Below are 15,507 nucleotides of genomic sequence, written 5' to 3'. Positions count from 1 at the left end.
GGGTTCAAACCATGTGACACGTTTCAGAAGAAAACTCAAGTCTGTCCTGCTGGTGAAAAGGGATTTGAATATTGTAATAGTTGTGCAATCACAATTCTGTTTAAAACAATTATTTTCCAATTTTCGTTTTTATCTCGATGCACTGAAGTTAAAAGTTAGATTTTTCCACAGTTAGATTTTACAACTAAGCATAAAGTTTATTTTATTTTAAAATCTTATTAACAAATGTTAGCAACATTTAATCTATGACCTTAAAAAAATTGTGGATCTTAAAATTTCACCTACATGTTATAGATAAGGTCGCAAGAGATGAGTGAACGTCAAACCACAGTGGTGGAAATGATTGAAGCAACTCAAAGATGCTTAACCTTTTCTTTTCTTAAACCTGTGCAATAAAAATGGTCGATTGGTTGTACGTTGTCATCTCTGCCTCACTGATAAATGGCTGCGTAGCCAAAACTGTGTTCAACTAACTCATTACTTATATATTTTTACTCAAGTGTAATCTAAAACGTCACTTACTGATGTAAGAGTAAGAAAATATTGGGTAGAAATGTTACTCAAGTAGCTGTTCAGAACATCTGATTTAATTTATTAATAAGGAAATACTTTTTTGAAGAATACATTTTTAAAAAGTATAAAAACAAGAAGAAAACTAGCAAGATTCAGAAATTTACATAAGTTGTAAGAGGGTTTTCCTGTTGCTTTTTTTTCGTTTTTTCCAAAAATGTATTCAAGTAACTGTGACAGAGTGGTAGTTACCTCTGTTGAAAATTTAAAACAACTACTACTAACTTCCTAATAATATAGCTCTGTATCATGTGTTTGATTTTTGAATTTGTATTTTTTTTTTTTTTTGTAAACATTCTTCAGTATTAATTTTGTAAGGGAACCCAAAAAGTGATATTTGGGTCCTTTGAACTCATGGTCCGTCGCTGAGACAGTCCCGGTTCCACCGGCCCTGTCAGCGGGTCGGCTGGCCTCGCCTCTCCGCCCCGTCCAGAAGTTGCTCCTCCTACCAAGATGGCGTCGTGTTGATGTCGCCCATCCTCTTTGCCGTTTGATAAAATAAATTCTAAACTTTTTCCCCCAAAAGAGCTGCTTCCAACATGGCTTACACCACAGCAGGTGGGACCAGGAAGAAGGTCTGCTACTACTACGACGGTATGTGACGAATTACTGCTGCATCTGACAAGCTAACATTAGCCATGAAGCTAATAGCTGCTGCTGCTGCAGGTGATTGTAGCGACAGCTAACTAGCAACACGCAAGTAGCCCGATTAACGATGGGTCAGTGGCGTCCACAGGGCTCAGTCACCCAGCGTTCTACATTTCGACTAACTTACAGCTGAATTACGAAAATGGCTACCAAATATTTCAAACATTTTGGAATTAAGTGTGAGATAATGAAGACGTGTGTAGTGATTATGCCAACAAATGTATTTCAATTTATTATATCTTTAAAAAGTTCTCTCGCCTCTTGATAACATTCATGGGCAAAATCCGAGAGAAGATGTGCGTCCACAGAGTTTGTAATTCACGTTTAGTAAATGCCTTGACAAGAAATGCACCAAAGATACATCTGCCTTCATTTATTAACTATACAGGTGGATATTATTATACCAAGCTTTCCTTTCACTTTGGATGGATGACAGGATGGATGTTACTGAACTGTTTTCTCTTCTTCTGTTACTACCAGGGTAAAACATGTCCTTTATGAAACATATTCACCAATCCCCTCCTCTATTTCTCATATCTTGCATCTCAGCCACAAACCTCCATATATATTCTTGGGATTTCACAACATAAATTGGAGGAAAAACTGTGGTGACACAGCTTCTTTATGCAAAGAACACCAAAATCTGAAGCATACTGTAGGTTGCATATGTATTCAGAAAAAACGCCATTCACCTCAGTTATACCTGGCAGTTTGTTGGCATTTAAATGCACTAAGAGAGCAATGACTGATCAGCTCTACCTTTCCTAATTTGTGGCTGACTGGCGAAAAGTTTTAGCGCTGTAAGATCTATGTAATAATTAATCAAAATTAACTCATTAAGTCCTGGTCCTAAAAAATACATAGGTAAACTAAATGTGTGTACTTACAATAAGAACAAATTATTTAAACCAGTCAACAAACATTTATTGCAAATTGAAATGTCATTGTGTTTGGATGAATGACAAAATGTTCAAAATGCATGTATATTACCAGCACATCTGCAGAAAGGTTTTTATTAAAATAGACATTTGTAATTTGAGAGGGTCAGAGATAAAAAAAAAAAAAGAGTCAGAATTAAACAGATGGAAAGTTGTATTTCTGTTTATCGAACAAATTTGTGGAACAATCTGTCTAAAAGAAAGCAAAGAGAGTAGTTTAATTTTTACTTTTAAGAAAATAATAAAATATGTTATCAAGGTATAACGGAGTATATTAATTCAGTAGGGTGCTGTATTATTACAAAGAGCATTTTAATTTATTTTCTCTGTATACACACAGTGAGTTAAAATACAAGATTTTTTTTTTTCTTCAAGTGACTCCTTTTCATTGAAAACTTTTATGTCAACATGTGACTTGTTCATTTTAAACTGCAAATGAATGAAATAAAGAAACTGAAAAAAAGGAAATGAAGATGCATGAGGGCTGTTTTGGGTTTAACCAATAGACTGGTTAAGTAAAATACTAATTTTACATCAGTTTGGATCAAATGACTATATAATGCTGTTAAACAATGTCCTTTTTGGCTCTGGCTAGTTTGTTATTTGAACAGTTTTCTTAAACAATGACATTACCATATCAGAAGCTTAACATTGAACTGATCCCCTATTTGCTTTACAGGTGACATAGGAAATTATTACTACGGACAAGGCCATCCCATGAAGCCGCACCGCATCCGGATGACCCACAACCTCCTTCTGAACTACGGGCTGTACAGAAAGATGGAGGTCTATGTATGTTGTCTGTGTACAACTCAACAGTTCTGTCTCTCATTGCTTAATTGAAACTAAAGTCTGTCACCTCTTTTCCTGTCTGAATTCTCATTGAGTGTGGGTGTATGTGTTTGGCCCTCAGCGACCACACAAAGCCACTGCAGACGAGATGACCAAGTACCACAGTGACGACTACATCAAATTCCTCAGATCCATCCGGCCGGACAACATGTCTGAATTCAGCAAGCAGATGCAGCGATGTGAGTGTTCACTGTTTTTTGCAGCATTTTTAGAATGCAGGGGAAAGTTTGGATAACTTAATTATTTTGCTGGTTGACAAAGTTTTTTTATGGCTTCCTTCCAGTCAATGTTGGGGAGGACTGCCCTGTGTTTGACGGCTTGTTTGAGTTCTGTCAGCTGTCGGCAGGGGGCTCTGCTGGTGAGTGAGTCCCCATTATAAGGGGCTGCATGCATAGAGACATTATGGATTTAGTCATTAAAATGCATTAATTTCTTCAATCCACGGGTAACTCTGCTGGTAATTTGAACCCTTTATTCCAGAGGGGCATATTTCTGCTAATCCTCAGATTGACGCATGTGATGTTGAAAGCTTGCTCATTTTACATCTCTGTGTAAGTGGAGATACAATGTGCTTGGATGGGAATTCAGTAGTCACATCAGTAGTTTGATTACCAGAATGCATTAAAATATTAACTAATGCATGTTGTTCGTGAATTGTTATGAAGTATAGATGATTCAAAATGGAGTGGTGTGCTGGTGCAGAGATGATTACTTTATCAGTGCAACACCTTTCCTGTTGACTGACGAGCGTCTCCTGCTTTGAGAAATTGGAATGAAAACATTAAATTTCAGGTCTATGTTTTGCATTTTTATCTATAAAATTTGATGACAGGAGTGGAAACAAGCATCTACAAAAAATGTCTTAAAATGCTAAAAGCCAAAACGATTCAAAAGCCAATCGGTAAACTGATTGCAACGGCAAGACAGATGCTTCAGATTTGACCTGCACACCAGTTGATACAAGCTTCTATGTAGAATATTTACAATAAGTCACTTCCTGGAAATAGAACAGCTAGAGACATTTGTACCTCAGATCTTTCTCTTTAATGAAGCACCTTCTGTTCTGCGTAGCTGGCTCGGTGAAGTTGAACCGGCAACAGACGGACATTGCAGTGAACTGGGCTGGAGGACTGCACCACGCCAAGAAGTCTGAAGCTTCAGGCTTCTGCTACGTCAATGACATTGTGTTAGCCATCTTGGAGCTGCTCAAGTAAGATTATCAACCAGTATTTTTAGAAAGGAAACAAACCTCCAGTTGTTGTGTTTATCCAGACCTGGTTGTGTTTTGTTGTTTCCCCCAGATACCACCAGAGGGTGCTCTATATTGATATCGACATTCATCATGGCGATGGAGTAGAGGAGGCATTCTACACCACAGACAGAGTCATGACCGTGTCCTTTCATAAATATGGGGAGTACTTTCCTGGAACCGGAGACCTGAGGGTGAGGAGAGAACAGAAAACATTCGGCCTCAAGATAGAGGCAGGAAAACACCGGCTCCAGCTGGGAGCTGGTTAATGTAGGAAGGGATGTTTAGAGAAAGATCCTGATGGAATCATACTGTTTCTGAAAATTACAAGCTGATCAGATGTCTGTGTTGGGTTTCAGGACATCGGAGCTGGAAAAGGCAAATATTACGCTGTCAACTTCCCACTGAGGGACGGCATTGACGACGAGTCCTACGGGCAAATCTTCAAACCTGTTCGTAGAAACCTGGGCATTTTTCTACCTTCCACTACTATTAGTTATGTCTTCAAAACTTTGTCTGACGTTTGTCTAAGAAATTGCTAATGACTAGCACTCTGACTGGGTGAGATAATCTTTGGGCTCTGGTGGCCATTTTGAAGTGGAAAAAACTAAAGGGTTAAAAAGCGACACATTGACTATATTTTCATTAAAAATGTGTGCAAACTTTTTAAAAATATTTCTTGTTGGGAAATTGTTTCTTGACCCAACAAGAAATATTTAAAAAAATATATTTAATATTTAAAAAAAAAAAAAAAAATATTTAATATTTTAAAATATTTTTACAAATATTTCTTGTGTGTACATCAGACACAAGAAATCAGTGTGTGTGTACTGATGACCACTATGATTGCGGTGTTTCTATTAAATAAGAAATGCAATTAAAATCACATGAATAAGTTTGTTCATACAATAAACCGTTAAAAAACACACTGCACCATCATCCTCCTTCTACCTACTGTTGTCCTCTTTGTGGTTTGCACCAGTGGCAACATGTGGTTGTTGATCATGTGACTCATATGACACAAAAAATGTGTTTCCATTGCAGTTTTATGAAATAAACCAATTTCTTTATAGGTTTCTTTATAACGTTATCATAGCGCCAAAACGTTTGAAAATGGTGTTTCTCCACTAAGCTAATTCATTTTCAGAATGTCAGATTGCTCAATTATACGGTCAATGGAAACACAACTACTGATAGTGAGCACACAGTTGGCACCTTAACACAACCAATATCAAAGGCTCTTTTTTTCATTGAGTAAAGCAGGAAGTAATGGTGGTCAGAAAAGAGTTTGTCACTTTCCTGAAATGTATCACTAGTCTCTCCATAGTGTTTTATTATCTAAGAGTCTATTAATTTCAATCACTGCTAGTTGGTAGAACATGTTCACCAAGAGCAGAGACTGTCTTAAATTCACTTTTAAAAAATGTATGTTGGCATTTAATATGTTGTTAACAAGTCTTACATTTTGTTGTGGTAGGACTATTTAATGTCTTATACATCATATATTGAGTTGCGTGCCAACATCTTCACTGCAGTCTCTGACTAGGCAGCTACCAGTAATCAGCTAGCTAGTTAGCAATATGCAATTTTATTTTGTTACTGTTGCGATACAGATCTTAAATTTCATTCATAATGATCTTAAAAAGTCTTACATTTCACCTGCAGAAATTGTTGCAATCTACAGTACAGACCAAAAGTTTGGACACACCTTCTAATTTAACTGAATTGAATTAGAAGGTGTGTCCAAACTTTTGGTCTGTACTGTATAGCTGTGCTTTTCAAATATTTACATTACCCACAAAGCCGTCTGTGTTTGTTTCTCTGTTAAAGAGACGTTTATATGGACGAAAGGCTTTCAGGTGAATTTTTGGCTTTACTCTCCACAAGCACTGACTCCTGTCTTCAGCAGAAATTGGAAACCAGAAGCATAAAATTCCTCTCTGAAAGGAATTGTGCCCTGTGATCCTGCAGGTGATGGCCAAGGTGATGGAGATGTACCAGCCCAGCGCCGTGGTGCTCCAGTGTGGCGCCGACTCTCTGTCTGGAGACCGCCTCGGCTGCTTCAACCTCACCATCCGAGGTCCAGAGACACACCACACACTGTCCAAGCTGGTGAAGCTTCCAGGGAGTGTTTGACATTTGTCCCCATGTCCAACCAGGTCACGCCAAGTGTGTGGAGTATATGAAGTCGTTTAACCTCCCATTGCTGATGCTGGGTGGAGGAGGATACACGATCCGGAATGTAGCTCGCTGCTGGACCTATGAGACGGCCGTTGCTCTGGATACAGACATCCCTGATGGTTCGTTGCTGGTCACTCATCAGTTGCTGTGAAAATGACCTGAAGCACTTCCTGTCTGCTTTGAACAGCCATTATGGGGTCAAAGGTCTCTAGTGTCAGTTTTCAAATTTCATTCTTACATCATCTGAGTGAGGTTGTTTTAGACTTACTATCATGAGATGGATTCATAATATGTGTGTAATCTTGTTTTTATCACGTCATGGGGGCTTCAATCTGTTTTCACAGTCATGTCACGGGGACCTCTTCTCTCATGGGGACCTCCTCTCTCATGGGGACCTAAAAGTTGGTCCCCAAAAGGAAGATGGGCTTAGCTGACTGTAAAGGTTCTGTTGAAGTTTCAGCAATGGCCCATATCACATGTTTTTCTGTCGCTTTTGTGTTAGGGTGTGTGACCTGATACTTCCCCCTTAAGGTTTTAGATTGGTACTGCACCTCATTGTAATTCACACACTTTTCCAAATATGGTGGGGTACCACCTTCTTCTTGGCCCCCAAAAAGAAGCACTGAATTTTGCTCGCTGGACTTTGCGTACTGCATTTTTCGCACTGGAAAATTCAATGCGCACTGTACTTTTTGCACTGGACTTTGCACACTACATTTTTCGCACTGGAAAATTAAGTGCGCACTGGATTTTGCAGTGCGACAAATCCAGTGCGACAAATCCAGTGCGCAAAACGCAGTGCGACAAATCCCGTGCGGAAAATGCAGTGCGACAAATCCAGTCCGCATAACGCAGTGTGACAAATCCAGTGCGCAAAACGCAGTGCGACAAATGCTGTGCGACAAATCCAGTGCGGAAAATGCAATGCGACAAATCCAGTGCGACAAATGCAGTGTGAAAAATCCAGTGTGAAAAATCCAGTGCGCAAAACGCAGTGCAACAAACGCAGTGAGAACAATCCAGCGCGGAAAATGCATTGCGAAAAATCCAGTGCGGAAAATGCAGTGCGACAAATCCAGTGCGCAAAACGCAGTGTGACAAATCCAGTGCGCAAAACGCAGTGTGACAAATGCAGTGCGACAAATCCAGTGCGCAAAACGCAATGCGACAAATCCAGTGCGACAAATGCAGTGTGACAAATCCAGTGCGACAAATCCAGTGCGCAATACGCAGTGCGACAAATCCAGTGCGACAAACGCAGTGCGGAAAACGCAGTGCGACAAATCCAGTGCGACAAATGCAGTGCGACAAATGCAGTGCGACAAATGCAGTGCGACAAATCCAGTGCGGAAAATGCAGTGCGACAAATGCAGTGTGAAAAATCCAGTGCGACAAACGCAGTGCAACAAACGCAGTGAGAAAAATCCAGCGCGGAAAATGCATTGCGAAAAATCCAGTGCGGAAAATGCTGTGCGACAAATCCAGTGCGCAAAACGCAGTTTGACAAATCCAGTGCGCAAAACGCAGTGTGACAAATCCAGTGCGACAAATGCAGTGCGACAAATCCAGTGCGAAAAATGCAGTGCGACAAATCCAGTGCGAAAAATGCAGTGCGACAAATCCAGTGTGACAAATGCAGTGTGACAAATCCAGTGCGACAAATCCAGTGCGACAAATCCAGTGCGCAATACGCAGTGCGACAAATCCAGTGCGACAAACGCAGTGCGGAAAACGCAGTGCGACAAATCCAGTGCGGAAAATGCAGTGCGACAAATCCAGTGCGGAAAATGCAGTGCGACAAATCAAGTGCGGCAAATGCAGTGTGACAAATCCAGTGCGGCAAATCCAGTGCGACAAATCCAGTGCGCAAAACGCAGTGTGACAAATGCAGTGCGACAAATCCAGTGCGGAAAATGCAGTGCGACAAATTCAGTGCGACAAATGCAGTGTGACAAATCCAGTGCGCAACACGCAGTGTGACAAATCCAGTGCGACAAATCCAGTGCGCAATACGCAGTGCGACAAATCCAGTGCGCAAAACGCAGTGTGACAAATCCAGTGCGACAAATCCAGTGCGACAAATCCAGTGCGCAAAACGCAGTGTGACAAATGCAGTGCGACAAATCCAGTGCGGAAAATGCAGTGCGACAAATTCAGTGCGACAAATGCAGTGTGACAAATCCAGTGCGCAAAACGCAGTGTGACAAATCCAGTGCGACAAATCCAGTGCGCAAAACGCAGTGCGACAAATCCAGTGCGCAAAACGCAGTGTGACAAATCCAGTGCGACAAATCCAGTGCGCAAAACGCAGTGCGACAAATCCAGTGCGGAAAATGCAGTGCGACAAATTCAGTGCGACAAATGCAGTGTGACAAATCCAGTGCGCAACACGCAGTGTGACAAATCCAGTGCGACAAATCCAGTGCGCAATACGCAGTGCGACAAATCCAGTGCGCAAAACGCAGTGTGACAAATCCAGTGCGACAAATCCAGTGCGCAAAACGCAGTGTGACAAATCCAGTGCGGAAAATGCAGTGCGACAAATTCAGTGCGACAAATGCAGTGTGACAAATCCAGTGCGCAACACGCAGTGTGACAAATCCAGTGCGACAAATCCAGTGCGCAATACGCAGTGCGACAAATCCAGTGCGCAAAACGCAGTGTGACAAATCCAGTGCGACAAATCCAGTGCGCAAAACGCAGTGTGACAAATGCAGTGCGACAAATCCAGTGCGGAAAATGCAGTGCGACAAATTCAGTGCGACAAATGCAGTGTGACAAATCCAGTGCGCAAAACGCAGTGACAAAACCAGTGCGCAAAACGCAGTGTGACAAATCCAGTGCGACAAATCCAGTGCGAAAAATCCAGTGCGGAAAATGCAGTGCGACAAATCCAGTGTGACAAATCCAGTGCGACAAATCCAGTGCGCAATACGCAGTGCGACAAATCCAGCGCGACAAATCCAGTGCGCAATACGCAGTGCGACAAACGCAGTGCGACAAATCCAGTGCGGAAAACGCAGTGCGACAAATCCAGTGCGCAAAACGCAGTGCGACAAATCCAGTGCGCAAAACGCAGTGACAAAACCAGTGCGCAAAACGCAGTGTGACAAATCCAGTGCGCAATACGCAGTGCGACAAATCCAGTGCGCAAAACGCAGTCCGACAAATCCAGTGCGCAAAACGCAGTGCGCAAAACGCAGTGTGACAAATCCAGTGCGACAAATCCAGTGCGAAAAATCCAGTGCGGAAAATGCAGTGCGAAAAATCCAGTGCGGAAAATGCAGTGCGACAAATCCAGTGCGCAAAACGCAGTGTGACAAATCCAGTGCGACAAATCCAGTGCGCAATACGCAGTGCGACAAATCCAGTGCGCAAAACGCAGTGTTACAAAACCAGTGCGCAAAACGCAGTGTGACAAATCCAATGCGACAAATCCAGTGCTCAATACGCAGTGCGGCAAATCCAGTGCGCAAAACGCAGTGCGACAAATCCAGTGCGCAAAACGCAGTGTGACAAAACCAGTGCGCAAAACGCAGTGTGACAAATCCAGTGCGACAAATCCAGTGCGCAATACGCAGTGCAACAAATCCAGTGCGCAAAACGCAGTGTGACAAATCCAGTGCGACAAATCCAGTGCGCAAAACGCAGTGTGACAAATGCAGTGCGACAAATCCAGTGCGGAAAATGCAGTGCGACAAATTCAGTGCGACAAATGCAGTGTGACAAATCCAGTGCGCAAAACGCAGTGACAAAACCAGTGCGCAAAACGCTTTGTAGCACTGCATTTTCTGCACTGACGGTTGCACCGCGCTTACGCACCGGCGGTGACTCGCTTTTCACACTGGATTTGTCGCACTGCGTTTGTCTCACTGCGTTTTGCGCACTGCGTTTTTCGCATTGGATATTGCAGTGCGAGATATCCAGTGCGCAAAATGCAGTGCAAAAAGTGCAGTGTGACAAATCCAGTGAGTAAAAACACAGTGCAAAAAAATCCAGTGCGCAAAACGCAATGCGACATATCCACTGCGCAAAACGCAATGTGACATATCCACTGCGCAAAATGCAATGCGACATATCCACTGCGCAAAATGCAGTGCGCAGAAACGCAGTGCGCAGAAACGCAATGCGAAAAACGCAGTGCACAAAAATCGCAGTGCGAAAAACGCAGTGCAACAAATCCAGTGCGCAAAATCCAGTGCGACAAATCCAGTGCGAAAAACCCAGTGCGACAAATACATTGTGCAAAATGCAGCATGCAAAACGCAGTGCGACAAATGCAGCACGCAAAACCCACTGCTATAAATGCAGTGTGCAAAACGCAGTACTCAAAATCCAGTGCGCAAAGTCCGCGATCGCAGTTAAATAAAAAGGTGTTCTGCAATATTTTGTTTTTCATTTTCAGTTCATGATTTTGTCAAATCTAATATAGCTGACGTAATATGTCAGGAAACGGAACAAAGGTCCCCACTAGGTAAGTAAGTATGTGTAATTTATGAAAATCATATGTAAATCTGGTCCCCATCTGACTTGTTTTTTAGAAAGTTAAGAGTCCCCATGAAGCATTGTCCAGACAGGTTGATAACCTTACTTTTGAAATTGAGTTATTTGTAGCTATGTATAGGTTAATACAGCTATAAATATTGTCAAATATGTTTTGAGGTTTTAGAACCACTAGAAAGAGTGGTCCCCACAAATGATAAAAAAAAGTTAGTCTCCACTCCCCGTGAAAACCAGTCTGTGTGGGTGTACTGATGACCTCAGGTAGTTGTGTGACCAAGTTATTCTTTCAGAGAGAAATGAAGAAGCTTTCTGTATTTTAGGAGACATGTTCTGACAACATTTTGCGCTGGACAAATAATTGGGGCAGCTAAAACATGCAAGCTAATCAGAATAGTTAGCTAGTGGGGTCCTGTGGGATAAAGCACAACCCTGCTTAGGGTTAGCCCTCAACGTGGCTGTCTTAGGTTCAAGTCCTGGCCTGGTGACCTTTTTCACATGACTTGCCTCAACAGCGTTTGCTCTGTGGTGCTTGGCAGAACGTTTTAGAGTGCTATGTCTGTTGGTTTACCTTGCCAACAAATGTTACATCAGGATAATTGACCACGCTAATACCTTTGTCTTGGCTCTGATTGGTTGGTTTTAGTCTCAAGCTGTGCATTTTTTCAGACTGTAATAGGAGCATAGGGAGGAGATCTTTTATGAGAAATTATTGAGATTATTTGTCTCATACTTTCACAACATGGTGACAATCTTAACAAATATCCTTTATCAAAGTTACATACTGCACCTTTAAAGTGGCGGTGTTATGTCTTTGCTAGGCACACAGTGCCTTTTATAGCATAATCAAGTAACTGTTATCCTTCAGATGTTATGATATGTTAAAATATATGTCAAATATGACTTAAAATGAATTTTACTTCCTGATTTAACATGTTGAAATTGGGCCTGTGTCTCTTTAAGAAACTCTTGTTCTTTCTGAGACTCCACCTTCAGGAAGTCATCACAACATGGCTCCTGTATTAACCCTTTAACAATGTTTTTATCAGCATTTCTCTGAGAAATAGTTTGTATGATGAGCTCAGCGGCTGCTCACTTCCAGGTGTTACAAGGCTGGTCAGGGTGTCACCACAACCTGATCTTTTTCTTTTCCAGTTTTGACAAAACTGTAAAATTCTGTAAGGTCTTCCAGGACAATCAGCACTAACACTAGAGAGCTAGCTGAAACAAGTTCAGGAGGTGATTGAGTGGATCGGTTCTTCTCCCTCTGTTTCTCATATTCTTATTGTGGGTTCCTCTTCTCTGCCTCTCCTGTTGCAGAACTTCCATACAATGACTATTTTGAGTACTTTGGACCTGACTTCAAGCTGCACATCAGCCCCTCCAACATGACAAACCAGAACACAATGGAGTACATGGACAAGATCAAGTATGTGTGGTTGATTTCTGCACCGGCAGAGTGTTAATACTGATCTCCACATATAGAGATCAGTATTAACATTTATACCGCTGTTGACCGTTTGATCACAGAGCACGCTTGTCAGTGTTGAACTCTGACTTTTCAGGCAGCGACTGTTTGAGAACCTGCGGATGCTGCCTCACGCGCCTGGGGTCCAGATGCAGGCCATCCCAGAAGACGCTGTCCCAGAGGACACAGTGGACGAGGACACTGAGGACCCTGAGAAACGCTTGTCCAGTAAGGCTGTCCTCTGCTTCATTCCCAAGCTTGGATAAATCGCCTTGATAAAAACCAGGGATAGGCATTTAATAGTATTGTTTATTCTGAAAAATGTCTTATGATAAGAAGTTTGATATATTGTTGTCTCATTTAATGTAAAAAAAAATTGACAGTATTATCGGAAGTGTTATTTTTACTACTTTTCCTGCCAGTTGTTCCACGAGAACATCAATAAATATCAGTGTATTCACATGTGCTGTCACAAGGGATCATAAAATGATTTAAAGATTAAGTCGCTCAAATTTTAGACCCTTTGTTCTGCTGGAGTTCTTCCTCTCTCCCGTCACTACATGCATGTTCATAATGAAGAATTGCTCTGAAATCAATGACACAAGAGTCAGTCTACTGTCACCCCCTGCTGGGGTGCGAGCCTCAAGCCAATCACTCGATGCAGTCCTCTGGGTGTCCTTAGAAACATTTTGAAGTAATTTGAATTATAAACTGACCTTAATGTGCTGTTTGATAACCAGGACCAGTTGGATAAATGACAAATGACTTGTGTTGTAATGTGCCTTGAGACGACATTTGTTGTGATTTGATTCTATAGAAATAGACCAAATAGAGTCTGTGACAGATGTGTTTACTGGGTCTTTGTAGTTAAAATTTATGTAAGTGGCTTATAAAAGTATTCTTTGTGTGATTGCAGTTCGTGCCACAGATAAGAGGATAGCCTGTGATGAAGAGTTCTCCGACTCTGAGGATGAGGGGCAGGGTGGCAGGAGGAACACAGCCAATCACAAGAAGGGCGCTAAAAGACCAAAAGTGGACGAGGAGAAGGAGAGCGAGGAGAAGAAAGCAGGTCACTAACTGGATGCATAGACAAGAATGAAATGTAGTTGTATGCGATTTAATTGCTGATAATAAATATTTCTATTTCCTCATGTTTTAGATGTGAAAGAAGAGGATAAGACAATAGACAGCGGCTCAGAAAAGGCTGAATCCAAAGGGTAACAATGGCCTTTTTCAAAAAAGAAATCCTGAAGTGAAAAATCAGAAAAGCTCTAGAAGAGTCTAAACAGTGTAATTATGCAGCAGACCTTGTGTGGAAGCCCTGTTGAACGCTCTGTTTGGACATTTGACTTAAGTGCATCAAATGTTTACTTCTGCTCATTGACATGTTAATGTATTCTTCCCATTGCCCTGCAGAACGGTGAAGACCGAGCAGACCAGCAGCACCTGAAGTCTCCATCTTAACCATGTTTGACCCAACCAGAACTGTCCGTTGTCATGGAACCGTCTGTTTGCTGAGATGTTTTCTAGAGTGTTATATTTATTGTGAATCTCGTTTTTTGATATGTAAATCTCAGCATTTTCCGTTTATTTTTGCCAGAAATCCTGTAATGTATTTTTTAGTCTGTCTTCTGTTACCTCATGTTTTAGATGCAAGTATGTAAAACTGTATACTTACATACTGCATAGTGTTCCAGGATGGAATCTGAGAATGAACATTTCCTGCTTTTGATTGAAATTTTCCTATTTTAAATTTGTCAATAAAACGTTTTATACAGTTTGTGTGATGTTGAATTTTTTGTTGCAACTTTGTGTAGTGAAAGCATTAAGCCACACGGGGGCGCGCTGTCCAATGGGAAAAGTGGCACTGGCATCCCAATCTTAAGTCTAAACATTAGTGTATTTGTTGACTAGCAATGTGCATGCATTTTAGATATCTAGAATGTAATTACGGCTAATTAGACAAAACCTGTTTATCTGTGTGAAACTAGGTTTTGTTTAAACTGCAAAACTTTTATTAAAATGTAAAAAAAAATATTATATATATATATATATATATATATATATATATATATATTGTTGAGTCCCCAGAGCATCTTAGTAAACCTTTATTTGACTGGTTTTGTACTGTGAACCAGTCAATAAAGAGGGCGGGTTGCCAGGTGATAAATGAAGTTGGCGCTTTAGTTGAGCAGGTGTTTTACCAAATACTGGGGCAGTGTAACAACTATGGGCTCATACAAAGAAAATGAAGCATAATTTTATTTTAATAACATAAATATTAGGCACTCATTTGTTTTCAGCCTAAGTTAGTCAATGTGGTGTAGAACTACCCTTTGGTCTTCTCTACTAGCTTTTAACATCTAGAGACAGACATGTTCACACTTTCTTCTAATTTATTTTATTTTATTTTTCGACATTTGTAAAGACCACTTTAATATCTCCCCTGAATTGGACTGGACTGTTTTAACACAGTGATGTGTTTTGATGCAAACCTCTGCATTGTAACTGTGGCTGAGGGTCACCATCTTCCTGGAAGGTGAACATTGACACACATTCAGGTCTCCTGCAACCTCCAAGTCGTTTCCTGTCAGTACTGTCCTGGATGTAGTGCCATTCATCTCCATCAGATCTCCCCCTGGATTTACTGCCAATAAATAACTCATGGTTGCTCACAGGTTGTTGGCTGTTTAGTCCCATGGGCCAGAATCATCAAGTCAAAAGTATTAATAGGCCAAAATCTGACATTTTTAAAAGCTAACGCAAAAAAATACCTTTCTATTTTTTTTTATATACCTGCTCAACAATAAATGACATGTTTAATGAAAAGAAGTAGTTAAACCTTTTGTAGATGAACAATGTGTAGATTAATATTAAGCTTAAACCTGCGAAAGAGTTCTGCCTGTTTTGTCGGGCTGAATCAGATTAATCCTGATGAATCTATAATTGAAATAATCAAAAACTTAGTCATTGATTAACTGGAGAATAAAGACTCTAAAACATGCCATTTGCTGAACAAGCAACAAGATACACTTGTAGATATTTTGTACAATTTGAGCCAAACTGTACAAACTACATACATTAAAATGAAAAACCTCTAT

The 15,507-nt window shown here is 41.0% G+C and overlaps 1 protein-coding gene across 1 annotated transcript; it reads left to right on the top strand.

Moving 5' to 3' along the window:
- The first annotated feature begins 953 nt into the window (after positions 1–953).
- Positions 954–14,186, top strand: LOC122824839 (histone deacetylase 2). Its single transcript, XM_044105661.1, has 14 exons — positions 954–1,164; positions 2,836–2,948; positions 3,070–3,187; positions 3,292–3,366; positions 4,080–4,218; positions 4,310–4,451; positions 4,617–4,709; positions 6,229–6,337; positions 6,417–6,557; positions 12,259–12,367; positions 12,504–12,634; positions 13,323–13,475; positions 13,566–13,623; positions 13,823–14,186. The coding sequence occupies exons 1-14, from the start codon at positions 1,110–1,112 to the stop codon at positions 13,854–13,856; spliced, it is 1,470 nt and encodes a 489-aa protein (XP_043961596.1). The 5' UTR covers positions 954–1,109; the 3' UTR covers positions 13,857–14,186.
- Positions 14,187–15,507: the final 1,321 nt, after the last annotated feature.

The sequence above is a fragment of the Gambusia affinis genome, linkage group LG22 (assembly GCF_019740435.1).
Source record: "Gambusia affinis linkage group LG22, SWU_Gaff_1.0, whole genome shotgun sequence".
NCBI classification, from domain to species: Eukaryota; Metazoa; Chordata; class Actinopteri; order Cyprinodontiformes; family Poeciliidae; genus Gambusia; species Gambusia affinis.
This window is presented reverse-complemented; position numbering and strand designations above follow the sequence as displayed.

Bases quoted from the DNA above. Each gene is read 5' to 3' on its own strand.
- LOC122824839 (XM_044105661.1), top strand. From the start codon at position 1,110: ATGGCTTACACCACAGCAGGTGGGACCAGGAAGAAGGTCTGCTACTAC. The intron at 3,367-4,079 runs GTGAGTGAGTCC...TGTTCTGCGTAG, and splicing joins GTCGGCAGGGGGCTCTGCTG to CTGGCTCGGTGAAGTTGAAC. The intron at 13,624-13,822 runs GTAACAATGGCC...ATTGCCCTGCAG, and splicing joins GAAAAGGCTGAATCCAAAGG to AACGGTGAAGACCGAGCAGA.